The sequence below is a fragment of the Tenrec ecaudatus genome, chromosome 9 (genome assembly GCF_050624435.1).
Source record: "Tenrec ecaudatus isolate mTenEca1 chromosome 9, mTenEca1.hap1, whole genome shotgun sequence".
In the NCBI taxonomy this organism is placed as follows: Eukaryota; Metazoa; Chordata; class Mammalia; order Afrosoricida; family Tenrecidae; genus Tenrec; species Tenrec ecaudatus.
Genome location: NC_134538.1, coordinates 148,324,729 through 148,344,526, shown reverse-complemented (window position 1 = coordinate 148,344,526; position 19,798 = coordinate 148,324,729). Strand labels below are relative to the sequence as shown.

Below are 19,798 nucleotides of genomic sequence, written 5' to 3'. Positions count from 1 at the left end.
GGGAGACTCTCTGAGGGCCTTGGCCGAGATCTTGTCTAGTTTCCTCACACGCTTAGGGGAAACGGCACAGTCCTACCCCCTCCCCTGGCTGGGGCACCACAGACTAAGGGTGATACAGAGGGCCCCTGCCCGACTGAGGTGAAGACAGAGCACATTTGTGGTGGGAGTGGAGGTGTAGAGATGTGGGCCAAAGGGAACTGAAAGAACACCTGGCTGAGGGACAGGGAGGGGGACAGAGGCCCAAGGGCCCCTTCCATGCAGATAACAGCTGCCTGGCCTCCAGGAGATGCCCTCTGGCCTGCACGGTGGGGGCGCCTCATACCGGCCTGCTTCTCAGAGGGGTCCTTTCTGCCTAACAGACTCTGAAACCCAGAGGAGCGACTGGACTCCTGGCCCTACCACTCAGGGGCTGTGTGACCTTGAGGAAGCCACCTGCTCTCCTGGACCCCATCACCCATCTATGATACCATGGGGGTCACTGATGGGCTGTGAAGCTTGAACTCAAGTAGTTATTGCCCGATGTCTTCGGCACCCAGCAGGTGCTGCTAATGGAAAGTCCATTGCATGAATCTGCCAGTCCTTCCCCCAGATGACAGGGACCTTTTAGGTTCCCTTAAAGATGGACAGCCTCAGAGACCCAGAGGGAGTTCCCCTGTGTCCTCTGGGGCCCCTGGGACCTGGAATCACCTTGAGGCAGTAGGTTTGGAGTGAGCTCTGCTTGCCACAAATTTGACCAGAGTCGGCGGCGGCCCTCCTGGAGCTCCTGGGCGCCCACTCTGGGCTGGTGTGTGGCTGGGGCCTCGCTGGGCAGGCCTGGGGCAGAGGCGGCAGACCTGAGTGGGGCTCTGAGGTTGGCCCCATCACTCTGACTCTTGTCTGTCAAGTGCAGGGCCGCAGCACACCACCACAGGGGCTTCCTCTCCACTTCTTCTGCTACGCTGCTGCCTCCTGGAGCAACCTGGCAGTCACATGACAAGCTGTCCCACGCTCCCCCCCCCCTCCCAGGGCCATTCCAAGACCTGACTCTTGACTCCCTCACTTGCATACGGACAAACTTGACCTCCATTGCCTCACTGGCCAGCACCTGCCTCTCCTTGATCCCAGAAGCTGGCCTGCCTCTGGCTGGGCACCCGCCTAACCTCCCCCCCCCCCCACCGCCACTCCACGCAGCAGCCCAAGCAAGCCCAGAAATCCTCAGGAACTCCTCAGAAACCCCGGTCACTGCTTCCCTCTGCTGCCCACAACTCTTGTTCGTGCAAACTCTCAGATGCCCAGATCAGAGGCTCACTGTTTTCCAGGATTTCTCACCACCTGATTTCCCCAGGAGTCCGCTCCCTGGATCTGTCTCCCCAAGCCCAGGTGCTCCAACCCCACCATCTAGACTCCAGGAGGGCTCTCCCAGACACCATCCTCTCCTCTCCTCTGTCAGCAGCGCTTTAACTGGGCTGATGAAAATGCTCCCAAGCTCTGCTGAGCTCGGCCTGCTGTCTGGAGAACTTCCTGCAGAGACAAGGAGACCAGGAGGAAGAGGAAGAGGCAGAACCCCACCCAGAGGCTCCCATCTCCCAAGGCTCCTGCAGGGAGCCCAGGCTGACTCTGCCTCACGAAGCTGCAGCTCTAGTCCCAGCACAGGCCTGGCTACAGGGGCCTGAAGCGGGGAGGCTTCAAGGAGCACTGAGGTCCACCCCCTGCCGTGATGTGGCTTTTCAGCCAGCTCAGCCCCTCAGCCTAAAGCTGGACTAGGGCCAAGCTACGCCTCTGAAGTGGGACTGGGGCAGGGGAGGACAAGGAGCAGGGCACCCCAGGAGCAGGGGCATGGAGGACTCTTCCTCTCACAACTGGACCTCAGGGAGGTAGGGGGATGCAGAGTTCCCTGGAGGGGATGGGACCAGGGACAGGAGTCACTGACTCTGACTGAGATCTTGCCTGCGGGCCCCTCAGCACCTCACCATGGGTGGGGGGTGTCTCTGGCTCCCTAGTGGACACGTCACTGTAAGGATGGTGAGCCCAAATGGATGGGAAGCAAGCACACCAACGGATATTTGTACCTCACTGTTCATTACAGCACGGAGCACAACCACCGAAAAGCGGAAGCCACCGAACTGTCTGTCCATCGACAGAGGAGTGGGGGAGCAGAAGGCAACGGATGAGGATGCGGCCATGAACGAGAAACGGAGATCGATGGAAGCTCAGCGTGGGGGGAGCGTGACACCCTGCTGCGGGGTGAAAACTGACGTGGCCACCGAAGGCCATGGCGTGGATGTGAGGACTTTGAATGCTTCGCGGGGAAAATGAGGTGAAGAGGTCACGGAATTTTCCCACAAGCCTTTTGAGGTCCCCTCGCCTGATTTCATTTATATGAATGATCTAGAATCAGCAGCCGTCTGGAGGGCAAAGTGAATTAGTGATTATGAGGGACGAGAGTCCTTGGCGGGGGACACGGAGCTTCTGTTCAAGAGAGAGGATGGGAAATGGGGAAATGGACGGGGAAGGTCGCGGTGGCAAAGACGTGGGACACAGAAATAATGTGACGGAATTGCACACGTAAAAAATGTCGAAATTATTTCCTATTTGCACAGTCACCACAATTTTTTTTTTAAAGTAAAGCAACATGGGTGTTAAGCAGGCCAGCATGTAGGGTGTTGGCCCCAAGCTCCAGCAGGAAGTGACGGGGACTCTTCTGCATCTTCGTGGTGGTGGTGGTGGTGACAAAGGGCCGTGCATGGACTAGACCTCAGAGCCAGGAGACGGCAAGGAGTGGGTTTTATGGTGCATACATGAAAAGAATGTAGAGGGGCCAGCAGTTCTCGCTCAACTCCTCCATGGCCTCCATAGAACCTCGGAGGAAAGGCCTGGCTATCGAGGTTGCAGCCAAGGAAACCCTATGGAACTGTTCTCCTGGGACACCCAGGGGGCCAACGTGTGCCGGCATCGACTCCACAGCCACAGGCTTAGCTTTCACGGAAATGAACAGGTAAACAAAAGTGATTGGGAGATCTAAACTTTGAGTCCGAGTGTAAAGCGGTTTTAGAAATGCCTTTGTTTATGTTGACACGCTTTCCTTTTAATGACAGCAGCAGCCTGGCATAAGCCGACTATGGACCTCTCAGAACTCCTTGGGCAAGTCTGAGATACAAATGCTACGTCATTTTGTAAAATGAGAAAGAGCAGGAAGGCAAACACCATGCAGACACGCAGAGGCCATGGTGGCCCCTCCTGGACCTGCCTCGGGTCATCCTCGGGGCCGGGCGTCATTCTCCCAGCTGTCAGGAGACTCAGCATGGTCTCCAGGGGGCTGGGGACCCGAGAAAGAGCCCACCACCAGTGTGGGCTGCTCTGGTGACAGGCATACAAATGGGGGTCCTGACATGAGCTACAAGTGGTATTTAAAGGAGGCTTATGTTGTGGAGGGGAGTGAGCAAGGTTAGAGGCTACTGTGGAACTTGGGGGCACCTAGGGAGACAATTGCCACCTTCCAAGGGCCAACTCTAACAAGGTTGGGGACAGAGAGAAGAAATACCAGGTCTATTTTGTCCTCCGACCACCTCTCCATCTCAAAAACCACTGCTCATCCCGGATGCCGACTCAGCAAGCTTGGGGAACAGAGCGGAACTTCCCCCATAGGTTTCCAATACTGTCACTCTTTAGGGGGATAGAAAGCCTGGTCTTTCTCCTGAGGAGCAGCTGGTGGTTTTGAACTGCTGACCATGTGGATCACAGCCCAATGCACAAGCACTCTGCCACCAGGGCTCCTTCACCTTGACACTAGTCAAACCCCACCAGAATCCCCACAGCAAAGGAGCCCAGGCCACAGCACCCAAGAGTCTGTGCTGCTCTGGGTTCAGAATAAGGCAGCCAGCCCACCCAGGGGTGCCGGGAAGGGGTGGCTTCCCCCAGGCCAGCCAAGTGCCCCAGCTCTCCTTCTAGGTAGAAGGAAAACAGAGAGAGAGAGCGAGAGAGAGAAAGGAAAGCTGACTGACTGAGTAAAAGATGGAATGAATGAATGAAGGATGACTTGTAAACGGCAGAGAATAAGGTTAGTCCAATGACTAACTTGGGAAGGCCACCTGCCCTGGTCCTCTGACATGAAGAGGACCATCAATGGCACTGAATGATACAAGCAGAAGTTGTGGAGTGGAGAACGTTTGTTGTGTGTACTTTTGCCACAGTTAAAAAAAATTTACACAAATAACAATGAGTACAAGGAAAAAGAAAATGTTCTAGAATTGACTGCGGTGATAATTGTACCGTTCTTCTCGATGTGATTGAGTTATTGAACTGTATGACACGTGGGTGAAGTGCTAATAGAACTGCAGAAAAAAGGATAAAAATTCCATTTTAAAAATTAAAAAATAATAAGCAAGGCGTTCTTCCAGGATTCCGCTCCTTGGGGCCTTTATGGACTATTTCCTGAGGTGTCCACATAGGACCTTCTGGAGCGTGGGGCATGCAGGTGAGGCATGGGGCCTTGGGGCAGGAGATCCTGGGGCGCAGGCATTGCTGGGGAAATGAGGGTCATCAAGACATGAGGATGGACCCCATGGGTCTTTTCACCTGATTAGTGGACTCTCCACAGTGGCAGCAGAAGCAGAGCCTGGGCCAGGGGTCTCCGAGTGCCCGGGTGGGGGGTGGGGGACAGCTGTGTGGCTGGTATTTCAGCCTGGTATTCTCTGTCCTGCGCCCTGCCCCTCCAGCCTCACCTGCACCGGCACCCCGAGGCAGCTTGTCTGAGGGTGCAAGGCATACAGGTGGTGAGGGCCAAGTTCCAGAGAAAGGCCATCACCACCATCCTCAGGGCCCAGGACCTGGGCCCTGTTGGGGTCTCTGAGGTCATGATGCGCTCAATCTTCCTTCCCTAATGCCCCACTCCACAACCCCTCTCTCAGGGCGCCAGCCCACAGGACCAGCCCAAGGAAGAAGGCCCTGAGCCATTGGAGGCTCACCGCCCAGACCTGGGAACCCAGGTGATGCTGGGCCTGGGAGTCTGTCCTGAGAGACCAAATCAGAGATGAGCCCCAAAGAGTGCCACCCCAGCCTGCGTCTTGCTCACTGGTGCCCTCCTGTGGTCATCTCATGTCCTGCCCTCCTCTGTGGTCGCTCTGTTGGAGGGCATCCTTCCTGGTGTTTTCTGGCCCAGGCCCTTCCTGGGTTGCGCTAACCAGCCATCTAACTGTCCCGTCCAGGCCGACTCGGGTGTCCGTGTTCTGAGCAGAGCTGCCCTCGGAGTAAGGTGCATCCAAAGTCACAGCCCCGGGTGTGCAGGAAGAGACGGCTGCTGCCCGGCTGCAGAGGGGAAACTTCTAGCACCAGGGACCCTGTCTGGACAACTCCCCTTCTGTCGTGCCTCAGGGGGAAGGATGGGGGCCAAGGCTTCTGTCTGGAAGCTCCTGCTCTGAGGCACTAGCTCCTGGGCTTCCTGACATCCTCACCCAGTGTTGGCCCAGGTCCCTCTGCTCTGGCTCCCCAAGTCAGTCTCTCCTCAGTCCTTGGGAGGGGGGGTTCTGAGGTCACTCAGGAGTCACACAGATCAAGAGTGGGTGGCAACGCCTTGGGGAGTGGGCAGAGGGACCTGGGCCAATGGGAGGCTGGCTGGCATGGAGCAAGGAACCGGCTGGCAGGGTCTGAGTCTGGGGCTCTTGTGTGTTTGGTTAATAACGTGTTATTGTGTTTGGGTGAAGGCTACCATGACTGCTGAGGCTCTGGTTCAACAGCCTAAACATGAATTGGTTACAGGCTACATTCACCACAACACACAACCATTCTCGCTGTTTCCATTCTGGTTGTTCTGTTTCCATCCATCTAGTCTCCCTGACCCCGTACATCTTGGTTTGAAGCCTGAGGGCTTTTGAGGTGGAGCCGGCACGGGGACCGGGGAGGTGTGCTTCCATCCACGAGAAGAGAGGGTGGTCCTGCCTGGCAGAAAGGTAGACTGGTTTAGGCTCAGGAGGTCCTGGCGTGCTCTGACTGGGGCTGGCAGGCTGTCTTATGGGAGTATCTGAGACCAAGTGCAAATGTACTGAAGCTCTGAGGTCTAGAAACTTCCTCTCCTCCACTGCCCTTCTGGAAAACTGGCCAGGTATCTGGGATTGAGGCAGGACCTAGTTTCTATTCAAGGTCCACAGACAATAAGGACTTTTTCTGTTCCTTGGTACTCCCCTGTACCCCAGAATGGAGACAGGGGGTGCTAGGGTCTTCCTGTCCTCTCCTCGCCACACCGAGGCTATAATGTGAATCAATACAATTTTACCTTCATATTCAGTCTGAATCCCCAAGAACCCTGAAGAACAGCGGGGGAGCGGGTCTTTTGTCCCTGAGACCCAGCAGAGTGGAGAAGCCTGTCCTGTGTCGGAAGGGACACAAAAGACCGCCTAGCCAATGGCTGCAATAGGGGATCCGAGCAGAGCACCCATGGGGGAGAGGTAGCCGGGCTCTGGGGTGGATCTCAGCTCTATAATAAATGCTTCCTGCAATTGTCTACCTGCTCAGCCCAGGGGTCCCCTGGCATGGTGTGGAGCAGAGGGGGCATGATGTGTGAGTGTGGAGAGGGGGTAGTGGGAGGGTTGAGTTGGGATCCTCAGAGTGACTTAAAGAAGTGACTTGGAGACAAGTTGGCAGGGCGCAGGTGGGGGCGCAGAAACCTGTATCACCTGTTCTGAAGTACCACCTGGGCCTGGGTCAGGTGAAGGGTCTGGGAGACCATCCGGGGCTGTTGTCATTAGTGATGTCAGGTGGGAACAGGAAGGTCAAGGACAGGGACTGGAATAGGTGTGATGTTGATTGTTGTAGGTGTACTTTTGTAGGTTTTTATTCCATTTGTTACAACTGGGGTCCTCTGAGAGCTTTCAAATGAAGCACAAACATTTAATCATTTACTAACCCCTTCCCTCCCTCCCTTCCTCCCTCCCCACAGTCATATTTTCCTCCCAGCCGCCTCGTCTAGACATTCAGAGCAAACTCCAATCTGCTTCTCTTATCCGTGCAACTTGAAGGAGGTCGGGAGCAGGGAGTAGCTTCTCGGTGTGTGTGTTGTCCAAGTAGACTAGAGAAACAAATCCAGGGAGACCTCATATATGTTTAAGAAAGAGCTTTCAGAAGCAACAAAGCCCACATGGAAGAAGCACACCAGCCTGTGTGATCACCAGGTGTCGAAGGGATCGGTATCAAGCATCATCAGAACAAAAAATCATATTATTGTGAATGAGGGGGTGTGTGGAGTGGAGACCCAAAGACCATTTGTAGGCCACTGGACATCCCCTTATGGAAGGGTCTCGAGGAGGAGACCAGCCAGTCAAGGTGCAATGTAGCAACGATGAAACATACAGCTTTCCTCTAGTTCCTAAATGCTCCCCCTCCTACCCCCCGACTATCATGATCCCCATTCTACCTTACAAATCTGGCTAGACCAGAGGATGTACACTGGTACAGATAGGAACTGGAAACACAGGGAATCCAGGGCGGATGATCACTTCAGGACCAGTGCTGAGAGTGGTGATACCAGGAGGGTAGAAGGAGCGTGGGGTAGAAAGGGAGAACCGATTACAAGGATCTACATATAACGTCCTCCCTGGGGGATGGACAACAGAAAAGTGGGTGAAGGGAGACATTGGACAGTGTAAGATATGACCAAATAATAATTTATAAAATATCAAGGGTTCATGAGGGAGGGGGAGCAGGGAGGGAGGGGAAAAATGAAGAGCTGAAGCCAGGGGCTTAGATGGAGAGCTAATGTTTTAAGAATGATGAGGGCAATGAATGTACAAATGTGCTTTACACAATTGATGTATGTATGGATTGTGATAAGAGTTGTATGAGCCCCTAATAAAATGATTTTTTTAAAAGAAATGGCTTTATATAAAGAGTAATTATACATTAAGAAAACATCCCAGCCCAGTCCAGATCAAGCCCATACATCTAATATTAACCCATATGTCTGATACCAATCTATAAAGTCCTCTTCAGACTCATGAAACACATGCAATGAAGCCAAATGCAGAAGGATCACAGGCCAGTGAGTGGGAAGTCTTGTGGATCCAGTTGTGGTAGAAGTATCTCGGGACTGGCAGGGGTCTCACATGGCTCCTCCAGCTCAGGGCACTGGCATAGTTCCATGTATCTTGTCTGCTGCAATGTCTCCCAGGGACTGAGCCGAGAGAGAGTGTGTCTCCTGCCTCCAAAGAGGAATCCAGGAGTTCCCAGAATCCTTAGGAGACAGCCATGCCCACATAGAGGCCTCAATGGCTATGACCTGATTGACAGGATAGACTCCGCCCCTTCACTCTGAATCCTCTCAAATTGACAAAGGATTCTATAATGACCACAGTAGGCCTCCTGTGGGCTGGTCACATCCGTCAAACACAGCTTTGCACTCACCGCCTCAGGGAGCCCTCCCGACAGAAGGCCAATGACATCATCGTCTGCAGATGAAGCTTTAGACTGAGGGAGGTTGGCTAAGCAAGCGGTTCAGGTCAGCACATCCACCAAGGATCCAGCAGAAAACTGAATCACTCTGGGAAACCTTCGGCTCAAGTGAGTCTAAAGAAGCGTTGGCCGGCAGTTATGGCGGCGAAGAGTGGAGAGCAAGGGAGGGGGGGCAGGAGGGGGGGACCAAAATCAAATAAAATTTTTTTTTTAAAATTTTCAGTCCTTGCACACCGGGGAACCAGGCCGTGAGAGCAGGGTCTGGCACGGCCTTTTCTTCTGTGGCCACCCTCTGAGAATTCCGCAGCACCGCCATGTTGGGGCAGAGCATCCAGAGGGGTACCGCGTCGGTAGTCCGAAGGAGCCACTAGGAGGTGGGCCCTGGGAAGAATTTGCCATTTTCTGTGGAAAACAAGCGGCACTTACTGGTGACAATGACCACGTTCTTGGGGTCTGCATTTGCTGCCCTCTTCTTGAGAGGAACACCCCAAGTGCTAAAGACATCAGGATGCTTAAGTTCATCTGTGAAACGGAGGAGAAGATCATTGTCAGAAGCCTGGTCTGTGACAATTGGATCAAGCTCTGCTGAACGTAAAAGCATACTGGTCATGCTTGTAAATAAACCGAATACATGAATACTAAAAGAACAGATACCTAGAATGACGGGATGACTTGGAGATCTGCAGACATGGGCAGCAGAACCAACGAGGGACGTTGAACGAGTTTTCTAGAGGCTTCTATACCTCTGTGACATCAGGGCCTTTCCGATGCCCAAACCTGTCAGTGACCAGCCCATTCCGACTCATAGCGACCCGGTAGGATGGGTGGAGCCCCTCCCTCAAGTGTCCCAGGCTGTCGTCTTTCTGGAAGCACACCACCCTTCTTTCTCCTGCGGAGTGGCTGGCGGATTTGAACAGCTGAACTTTCCGTTAGCAGCTGAGCGCTTCATCACTGGTCCATCGGACGCTCAGGCCGCGGGCAACTCCACAATACAGCCTTGTATTGGTGCACATGCTTTGAGATCCTCTCCCCAAATAAGCTCACACATCAGCCTGGGCCCTGGCTCTGCCTTCCCCGGGCACCCAGCTCAGCCAGCCCTACAACAGCCCAGACAGGAGCACTCTGACTGCCCCACCTCACAGTGCCCGTGACCCATTGCCACAGCCTTGAGTCCACTCAGAGCGGCCCGATGGGACAGAGGAGAACTGCCCCGGAGTTTTCCAGGCTGTCGATCTGTCTGGACACAGATAGCCCCATCTTCCTCCCGCAGAACAAACAGCTGGTGGGTTCCCTCCGTCGACCTTTCAGTTCACCGCTGAGTGCTTAACCTCCTCAGTTTCACATCAGAAAGGCCAGGTGACGTGCCAAGGTCACGGAGTCGGTGTGTAAGGGGTCCTTAGTTTCTGTGACGAGTGGGAGCAGAGAGCGGTGAAGGGCCCACCCCGTGGTGGGCGGAACCAAGGGCTCTGTGGTACACACGCGTGAGACCAAGTTGAAGCAGCAGGTGTGTATTTCTATATAGTTTTACCACGGAAAACTTGTTTTAATTTCAAACAGTTCATAGAGTGAATCAAGGGAGACACATGGGGAGGTCTGGGGAGGACAAAGCGGGCATGAGGTGCCCACCGAGGGAGTGGAAGGATGGGAGCCTTTCCCAGAGACCTGCAAAGGGATTCCTGGCCAGGCGGGCGTGGCCCTTCGGGTCGGGAAGCTGAGCTGAAGCTGCTGGGCCAGGTAGGGTCTTCCCCAGCAGCACGCTGCTTTGGGGAAGGTGTGGAGGGGGCAGGGTGGGGTCGATTAGGAGGGGCTGTACAGAGCAGGGCTGTCAGAAGGAACTGTGGGTTCGGCATTGGACTGATAATGGCAAGGTCAGCAGTTCAAACCCACCAGCCACTCTGAGGGAGAAGGAGGAGGCTCTCTACTCCCATGGAACCTGGAGAATTTGGAAACTCTATTTTGGGTCACCCTGAGACAGAATCAACTTGATGGCAGTGGGCAGCAGGTGATGACGAGGTGTTCGGGAAGTGAGGAAGGACAGGTGTTCCCTCTTTGAATCTAGGAGAGAGAGAGAGAGAGAGAGAGAGAGAGAGAGAGAGAGAGAGAGAGAGAGAGAGAGAGAGAGAGAGAGAGGGAGGGAGGGAGAGAGAGAGAGAGAGAGAGAGAGAGAGAGAGAGACAGAGAGAGAGAGAGAGAGAGAGAGAATGTATGCATGCAAGCACACCCTCACGTGTGAGTGCCATTTCCTCAATGGGGCAGAGCAGTTGATGGACGTGCCTCCGCTAAGCAGAGTCTCTGGGAAGCTAAGTGACTTTCCTAAGGTCCCTCAGGAGCCCTGGGTGGTGCCAGTGATTAAGCCCTGAGCAAACAACAATGGAGAGGCTGGCAGTTCAAACCCACCCAGGGCCCCTTGTCCCCGCCAACTCTTTCTAAAATATCACAGCCTTGGAAACTCAGGGGCGGGCTTTCATGAACTAGAATCAGCTCAACAGCCATGAACAGCAAGGCCATGTGGCCTCGAGGGCCAGCTAGCTGGACCTCTTAGGCACCACCACCTCCCCAGCCTCCCCAAAGTCCTGCCTTGGAACCAAATGAAGCCCAACCAGGCGCCACAGCACGGATTCCGACTCATGGCGTGTCGGCATGGACCTGCTTTCTACGGCTTCCGAGGGCGGTCAGGGTCTGATGTCCACCTTCAGGGCCAGTCTTCTGAGGTGCCCTTGTGTGTGTGCAGGCAGATCGCCGTGAGATGAGCAGCGCAGTGCTCGCCCCTCAGCACCACCCTTGTCAGGAGCTGCCGGCCTTAATCCAGAAGCTCTGGGGCCCAGTGGGAGGCCCTGGGCCTGCTGACAACAAGGTTGGCCAGCAATTCAACTCCACCAGTCACTCCGAGGGAGCAAGAGGGGGCGATCTCCTCCTGCCCAGACTGACAGGCGTCTCGGGAACCCCCGGGACAGTTCTACTCTGCCCCGTGGGGTCGCCAGGAAACAGAGCTGGCGCCATGGCAGAAGCTCTGCTCTGGGTTTTCCACTCAGTCCAGGGGAAGTCGGCACCCCAGCTGCCATGGCCTCTGTTTCCCTCTGTTCCCATGACCCCAGCTCCAGGAGAGCTTCGTTCATGGTCATGTTTCAGCGGTGGGCCACAGCCTCCCCTGAATACCGCCACCCTCCCCTGTCTCCCACGCGCAATGAGGGGCCTACACTCACTCGTTGGGGTTCGAAGCAGCCCTTTCCTCACTGATCTCTGACAGATGATGGCGGGGAGATCTTTCGTCTGTCCGGGTGGGGCTTGGGGCCGGGATGTCTGAATTGCTGCTTTTTATGACAGGAAGGGAGCTGCCTTGGACAGGATTCCCAACTCCTCCCTCAGTGTCCCTCTCTGCTTGGTGAGCTTGGGGCCCCCTTGGTCTGCGGCTTCCCAGATTTCAAATGAAGATGAAGTTTCCAGACTGGTGGGCCACGTGGACAGCTGTTCTCACTTCCTCCTTTTGCCCAGGCCACTGCCCAGGCTCAGCCCTCCAGCCAGATGGGCGCACAGGACCTGGCCCAGCAGCCAGGGGAGACCTTGGCCTGTGGAGCCAAGCCTAAAGTTGCTGGGTGGGTAAGGGTAGTGGCTGGGGTCCCCCTGGGCCCTGAGAAACTTATGTAAGAGAGAAGGGCCTGGATTTGGTCTGGATGTCACAGCTGGGAGGGGTACCTACTGTTAGGACTTACACAGTGCAGCTCCTGCCCTAATTCCTTTGTGTGTTAACCCTTTCATCCAGAAGTGATGTGCAATAATACCCTGCTTTGCAAATGGGGAAATGGAGGCTTGGGGGCCCAGAGAACTGGTGGGGCAGGGATTTGAACCCTGAGACCTCTGACACCCCAATCTCCGCACCAGCGCTGCTTCTAAGCAGCAGGGGAGGAGAGGAAGCTGGGCTTGGACCCCCATGGCCAGGGACATAGGTCTAAGGGGGCAGGGAGGCCTGTGTTCAATTCTGTTTTCAGGGTTTCCTCCGCGATCCCCTGAGAGACATGAGCCCTCATCCCACCCAGCTTCCTGCAGCTGCCGCTGGCTGCCCCTGGCCACCCTGAACAGGCCTGGGGTCAGCGGGTCTGGAGCACAGCCAAGGGGCCCACCAGGGGGGCGGGCGCCGCGGGAGGAAGGATGAGGACCGCCAGGCGCCCTCCCGGAACAAAGCCGGGGTGGGAGGTGGCCTGGTGCTTTTCGCCCCCGCCTACCCCACACCCGCTGTCCCGCCAAGCTGCCGCGACGACAACAGGCCAGCATGGCTGGGCGCGGGGCCACCCTGCTGCCGCTCACCCTGCAGCTCTTCTGCCTGGCGCTGGTGGTGGGACCGACTGGGGGTAAGTGGGGCGCCAGCGCTGGAGGGTGACGGATGGGTTCCCACTTTCGGCTCAAGGAAGAGTCATCCTGGCTCTTTGCATTCTTGTCCCGGGCGCCCCTCAAGCCGGTTTCAGGTCACCCCGACGGTCAGCAGAGGGGTGGCCCCCGCAGGCTCCAGAGCAGGGGTCCCTGCAGCCAGGGAGGGGCCTTCCTGCGCTGGCCTTGGGAAGAATTCCTGCAAGCAGCTGTGGAGGACAGAAATCTGAAGTCAATTATTTGTCTTGAGAAAGAGGGGAAAGTGGAGGCCACGTTGGGGGCTGATTTAGAGTCTCATGGCTAGCTCTCCCCTGGGGCAGCCTGGAAGAGGGGTGCTAGGACAGGAATGGAGGATGGTGGGTGAGAGGAGCAGGGGTCGTCCTTGTGGACCCATCAGAATCACGGACCCTCACGCGCTCTCTGCAGGGCTCCCAAGCAAGAAACCCCAGCCTCTCCCTGGCTCCTTTATTGTGGCTGAACCCCCTATTGCTGGAGCAGGCCTGGAGGGCCCACCTGGGGCACAGTGGAATCATGGAGGGGCTGTCCAGCCTGGAGGAGAGTCCAGGGAGGGTGTAGGGTGTAGGGGGTGCTGACTCACTCTGGGTGGGCCTTTGCCAGATTGGCAAGGGACAGAGAGTGACATTCTGGGGGACTCAGCTACTACATAAGAAGGGGCTGTAGCCCCCACATAGACCCAGGTGTCCGTATAGTCGGGGCACTGGGACAGCAGGTGACACTTGCAACTTGCCGGAGACTCCAAGGGCTCTCCTTCCAAAGGACCCCTGCGGCAGAGGGGCAGCAGGTCTAGATGCTTCCCCTCCCAGGGGAGTGGATTGGGAATAACTAGAGGAGACAGAGCCTGAAGGGGTTGGGAGACTGGGTCCCTGATTTCTGGCTTGGGCAGCTGGGTGAATGAGGGTGGCTGCTCCAACCGGGAGAACGTGGAGCAATTCAGGTTTGCAAGGACAAATTGGGCTCTGGCTAGAATCCACCCCCTTGGTGGTGGCAGTGGGAGTGGGAGGGTGGGAGACTGTCCCCTCCACAATGTCCCTGGGGGAATCCTTGGCCAGCTGTGGCCCTGTCTGGCTGAGCTGCCCCTGTGGGAAAGCCCTCCCCACACCCCAAGCCCTCCAATGCTCACCCTCCCCCATCCCAAATGACGCTGTCTGTGGGACCAGTCATCGCTATCAACCTGCACTTTCCCCAAGGGTGCCCTGGTGCCCAGTGGCTAAGTGTTTGGCTATTCACCAAAAGGCTGGCAGTTCGAACTCACCAGCTGGCCCACTGGAAGAAAGATGAGACCGACAGCTCAGGAAACCTGGGGGACCTTCTGCTCTGTCCTGGGGGGTCCCCTCTGAGACTCCGTGGCAGGGGGTTTGTGTTGGTGGGGTTTACTTTCCTGATTTCAGGAGAGGGAGCAAAGTGAGAAGGAGAAGTGCTGTTTCCACCCCCCAGGCCTGGCCTTGAACTCAGGCCCCCTCAACATGGCCTTCACCCAGTCTGGGCCCCTCAGCCCCTTTCTATAGCCAAGGCCCCTTTTCTGGGCCCCACTCCACATGGAGGTCACCAGAGTCCTCTGCACAGGGGGTGGGAGCAGGGGAGCAGTTGAAAGTGGGGGCACTCGCCAACTCCCTGAGAAGACCCCCACCCTGCCTCCAGGGAGGTTAAAGCTGCCCCCATCCTTAGGTGAACTTGGAGGATCTGACCCTTTGTCACCATGTCTGGGGGCTGCGAGGGTCTCACCCCTGCCCAGGGGTGGGGAATGGTCACTTTTGCCCACTCGGAGTCTCCTCCACCCTTCCCCCAGTACCCTCCCAAACAACCATATCAGAGGACAGGCCCCAGGGGACCCCACTGGCCCCTTGTCTGCAGATCCATCTGGACTCTTGTGCCTTTCAGGTGGGGTGGTCTCCACAGAGCGCCCCAGGCTTGCTCGCACCTATGAACAGCAGCAGCAGTTCCCCACCCACCACTCCTCAGCCCCTACTGGGGCTCCCCTGGAGGAGAGACTGGACCGGCTGGAGGCTGAGGTGGTGGGGCTCCGGGAGCAGGTATCATTGTAGGGTGGGGGATGCGGGGTCCAGTGAGCTGGAGCGGTGGGGGTGTGTGTGCAGGGGTGGAGCGTGAGCAGTGTAACCCAGACACACACACACACACACACACACACACACACACACACACACACACACACACACATCGTGGATATCTTTCTGACTCACAGGGACACTACAGGACAGTACCAAACTGCTCCCTGGGGTTTATAAGGCTGTAAACCTTTACTGAAGCCCACAGCCTCCCTCCCCTGAAGAGGGTGGTGGATTTCCACTGCCGTCCTTGTGGCAGAGGCTCAGCACTTAAGCCTCTGTGCCATTAGGGCTCCTTTTGAGAGAGCTACAAACCACACAGAAAGCTGTCAGCCTCGAGGCCCCTCCTGCCGGATAGTCATCTCTTCCCCACCTTCAGCGGACTTTTATGGACCCATCTGTTGTGCAACGGGGATCCCCTGATTGGCTCCAGCAGTTAAGTGCTTGGCAACCGCTAACCACAAGGCTGGAGGTTCGAGTCCACTCTGAGGGCTCTCAGCACAAAGGCCTGGTGAATAATCAGCCCTTTGAAAGGCCCGTAGAACACAGTTCTGCAATGATAGACATCGATCACCCTGAGTGCTGCCAGTCGTTGGGGTCAGCAGTTCAAATCCACTAGCTGCTCCCGGGGAGAAAGATCAGGCTTTCTGCTCCCGTGAAGGTTTTCAGTATTGGAAAGGCAAAGGGGAAGTTCTACTCTGTTCTACAGGGTCGAGAGGAGTCTGTATTGACTCAGTGGCAGTGGAATGTTTTAGTTTTATAGATAGAAGTTTTTTTATATATATATTTAAGTTTAAAGAGATCTTGTTTTCCAGTCTGTGCAAGTGAGGGGCCCGGGCCGCTAGAACTGTGACTCTGAGCTGATGCTACCTGGGGGGGTGGGGGTGGGTGGGCGGGGAGGGAACCTGCCTGCATGCTTTTCTCTTCCTTCCCCGTCTCTCCACACCCCACTGTCCACCTGCAGAACAAGGACTTGCAGGCCCGAGTGAGGCAGCTGGAGGCCTGTGAGTGCCACCCAGTGACCCCTCCATGCTGGGCACTGGGTCGGGCCTGGCCTGAGGGCGCCCGCTGGGAGCCGGACACCTGCACGGCCTGCCTCTGCCAGGAAGGGACTTCGCACTGCAGTCCCAAGCTGGGTCTTCCCCAGTGTCCCGGTGAGTGCTGCCCCCTGGCCCTGGGGCGCCGGGGGGGGGTCAGGCAAAGGCCCTGGGGGTCCTGTCAACAGCAGGTACTGTGTGCTTCGCAGGCTGCAGCCACAAGGGTCAGCCCTATAGCGAAGGGGAGACCTTCTCCCCAGACGCCTGCACTACCTGCCAGTGCCTGGTGAGTTCCAGGAACTCCCCCTGGTGGGGGGGTGGGGGGTGGGGAGTGTCCCGCACCTGGCCCTTCTGATTTGGACCTGTGGCCGTGGAGGGTGTTTGTCTGTCTTCCTGTTTCACTTCCCTCAAGTTATGTCCCTCTCTTCCTTTCTCCTCCAGCTGGCTTCCTGGGCTTCCAAGGGGCCTGGGGAGAAGCAAGAGGGGAGGGGTGGAGGCAGGGCATGCCTTTTCTGTCCACACACCCCACCCCTGCTCAGCTCTTGGCTCTCCGACCTGCCCTGGCTCAAGTGGGGTTCAGTTGGGGAGGCGCTGCCACCCTGCCACTCCTTAGCCACCAGTCTGCTTCTCCCCACCCAGGACAGGGCAGTGACCTGTACCCAGAAGCCGTGCCCAGTGGGACCCTGCCCTGAGCCCGGAACATGCTGCCCACACTGTGAGCCAGGTCAGCTCTCGCCTGTCTGTCCCCTGAGCCTCTCCCATGGTGGGGGACCTGCCCACTCACATCTAGGGGACTTAAGAGTGACACAGGGCTGGGAGAGACTGGTGGGGGCTCTGGAGGTCATAGGTTGTCTGTTTTTACTCTTGTTGAGAAGATAAGCTATAATATAGCTAATAGAGCACAGGTTATGCATTGGGCTGCTCATCGCGAGGTCAGCGGTTCGAAACCCTGGCTGCTCCCCGGAGAAAGATGCTTTCTATTCCCGTAAAGCGTGACACAAGGGCAGTTTTACCCTGTCCTACGGGGTCACTATGAGTCAGCAGTGACTCGGTGGCAGTGCGTTTGAAAAGAGCACAAGACTTCAGATCCAGTTTGACAGATGAAGAGGGAATAGACGGGATGTGGCAGCTTGTCAGAGGACTGGTCTTCACACACAGCGGGTCACCTGAGCAGGGTCGGAAGGACAAGGCGTCAGGAAGGGAGTATGCAAGGACCCTCTGCAGCAAAACAGATGGCACAAGAAGGTCTGCACAGAAACTCCCGCTGGGGAGATTGGGGGAAGCAGAGGGGGATGTAAAAAGTCTTGGCTTTTGGTCTTTCATCCGTGGGCAGTGGGGAGACATTGCTGATGGGCGAGGAGCCGAGTATGTTGTATGTTGGCATCGTCAGGTGACACTGAGTCGGTTCCAACTCATAGCAACCTTGTGCACAATGGAACAGAATGCGGCCTGGCCCCGTGTCATCCTCACAATCCCATGCTGCAACCACGAAGTCAATCCATCCTGTGTCGGGCCAGGTCCACTAGAGAAACAAATCGAGTGACACTCGTGTATGTGTAAGAAAGAGCTTTATATCAAGAAGTCATCATAGATCAGGAAAACATCCCAGCCCAGTCTGTAAGTCCGATACGAGTCCACGAGTCCCTTTTCAGACTCACACAGCCACGCGCAATGATGCAAAGATCACGGGTCGTTGGGTACAAAAATCTTGTGGACCCAATGGCTGGTGGTGGAAACACCACAGGGCTCTGGCAGGCCCCAGAGTAGCTTACAGACAGGAAGGTGAAGAGAGAGAGAGAGAGAGAGAGAGAGAGAGAGAGAGAGAGAGAGAGAGAGAGAGAGAGAGAGAAGCTGGTCTTCAGAGAAGCCATTTATCTCGGTCGCACTTCCAAAGGAGGTCATCAAACTGCGACCTGATTGACAGGCTGAACTCCACCCACATCTTACAGGTGCCATGCTGGTACCACCAAACCTATCTCACTGCCTCTTCACTCACCCTGAACTTTACCAAGCGCGAGGTCCTCTCCTTGTAACATGTGCAAAATACACGGGACCGTGTCCTCTAACCCTGACTCTCTCCTGCATCCCAGTTGGACTCCTTCAACACAAGATGCGTTTGCGCTCTGGCACGCCAGGGCACACTCCGTGATGTTCACCAGCTCTGTGGTTTAACGGCACCCGGCCTTCTTCGGTACGAGCTGGCCCGGAGATCATGGTGTGGGTCTGGTGCTCCTTGTCCTTGAGCACTTTAAAAGCACCTTCGTGGCGGATTTACCCAATGCACCAAGTCACGGACCTTCTTGACGCTGCTTCCCTGGGTATTGCTCGTGCATCCTAATCAAAGGAATGTTTGACGACGTCCATCTTGTCTCCGCTCGCCACGGTGTTGCCGTGGGTCTAGTTGTGAGGATTTGGGTTGTCTTTACATCGAGATGTGCTCTGGGCTCATGCCTATAGGCGCTGTTCTCCGTCTGTATGTGTTGCAGGCCCTCGCGTTGTGCATCATCCGCTGGTTGCTAATGAACTCCCCCACCCCACGTCCCCCCTGTCCCCCGGTGCCACATTCTTCTTGAGTGAGGTAACTCAGCTTTGGGAGGATGGGCTCAGCATGCAGATGGAAGAGAGATAGCCATGGAGGGGGTAGCCCTGAAGCACCCCTCTTCTGATCTTAAACCACTTGGGACCCCCATGTTCTGCTCAAAGGGCTGCTTCTTGGTTGACCTATAGGTTGTGCAAAAGGTAGTGTGTTCAAAAGGGTGTGAGCTAGATGCCAGGAGACGGGTGGCCCAGGCCTGGAGCCAGCAACGGCCTCCGGCTGCAGATCAGGCAGGAGCTGGTGACTGGCTAGAGTTCATAGAATCACGGAGGCCGAGCTTGGCAAACGAGGAGGACAGCCGTGTCAGTGACATGAAGAAAGGAAGAGAAGGCGGCAGCGCCCGCGCGCGTGCATGTGTGTGTGTGTGTGTTGGAATCAGGGGCACAGGGTGGCCAGAGTAACATAAATAAATAAGCAGGACACACAGTTCAAGTTGAATGTCAAATAGGCAATGTCTAGCTCTTTGGTGTAAGTATGGAATCAGCGCTGCAGCCTGCGCTCCGGCATCTGATTTACCGCGTTGTATCTGGCCCTCGTGTCTTCTGAAGGATCTCTGCTGGTGCTGAGGGGACGGATGCAGGGCTGGAAACACTTCCTGGGGTGCTTGGCAGGAACATTTTGAGACTGGACGGATCTCAAAGGGACCCACACCCAGCATGAGGGACCCGCGGCGTCTCGTGGCCACTGCCGGCCCATCAGCCTCCTTTAGTGAAGTGGGAACAGCCACCTCTTGCTGAAGCGTTTCTCCGATGGAGAGGGGTAGAAACGTAGGCAAACCTCCTTGTAATGGTGCCTTGATTGATTGCACTCTGAAGGGTGGTTTGTCTTTTGGCAAATGGAAGGTTTGTGGCATCGCTGCATGGAGCTCGTCTTGTGGTGCCACCTTTCCAGGTACACGTGCCCACTCCGTGTCTCTGTGTCACGTTTTGGCCACTCTCATCATTTCTCAAACTCTTCCATAATGGGACTGCCCACGCCACAGACCACCATGTCGTGTGCACATGGCTTTGATATGCACCAGGAAAGCAGGGCACAGGACTCACTTTATTGCCATGGTCTAGACCCCACAGACAGTATCTCTGAGGTCTGCCTAAGCCAGCCACCTCACTGCCACTAGCTGGAAAGGTGTTTCCAGGTGCCATCAAGTCAGTTCTGACCCATAGAGACCTTATGCATGACTGAATGAAACACTGCCCAGTCCTGTGCCACCCTCACCACCGTTGCTATGCCCAAGCCCATTGTTGCAGCCACTGTGTCAATCCATTTCGTTGAGGGCTGTGTTAGTTCGGGTGGACTAGAGA

The 19,798-nt window shown here is 56.0% G+C and overlaps 1 protein-coding gene across 1 annotated transcript in view; it reads left to right on the top strand.

Moving 5' to 3' along the window:
• Nucleotides 1-2,160: 2,160 nt before the first annotated feature.
• Nucleotides 2,161-19,798, top strand: part of KCP (kielin cysteine rich BMP regulator) — a 36,405-nt gene continuing 18,767 nt past the window's right edge. Inside the window, exons 1-8 of the mRNA XM_075557390.1 lie at nucleotides 2,161-2,262; nucleotides 4,695-4,829; nucleotides 11,911-12,015; nucleotides 12,662-12,764; nucleotides 14,680-14,831; nucleotides 15,829-16,018; nucleotides 16,111-16,187; nucleotides 16,541-16,625. Of these exons, the coding sequence (XP_075413505.1) occupies nucleotides 2,161-2,262; nucleotides 4,695-4,829; nucleotides 11,911-12,015; nucleotides 12,662-12,764; nucleotides 14,680-14,831; nucleotides 15,829-16,018; nucleotides 16,111-16,187; nucleotides 16,541-16,625 (949 nt within the window). The remainder of the gene's footprint in view (nucleotides 2,263-4,694; nucleotides 4,830-11,910; nucleotides 12,016-12,661; nucleotides 12,765-14,679; nucleotides 14,832-15,828; nucleotides 16,019-16,110; nucleotides 16,188-16,540; nucleotides 16,626-19,798) is intronic.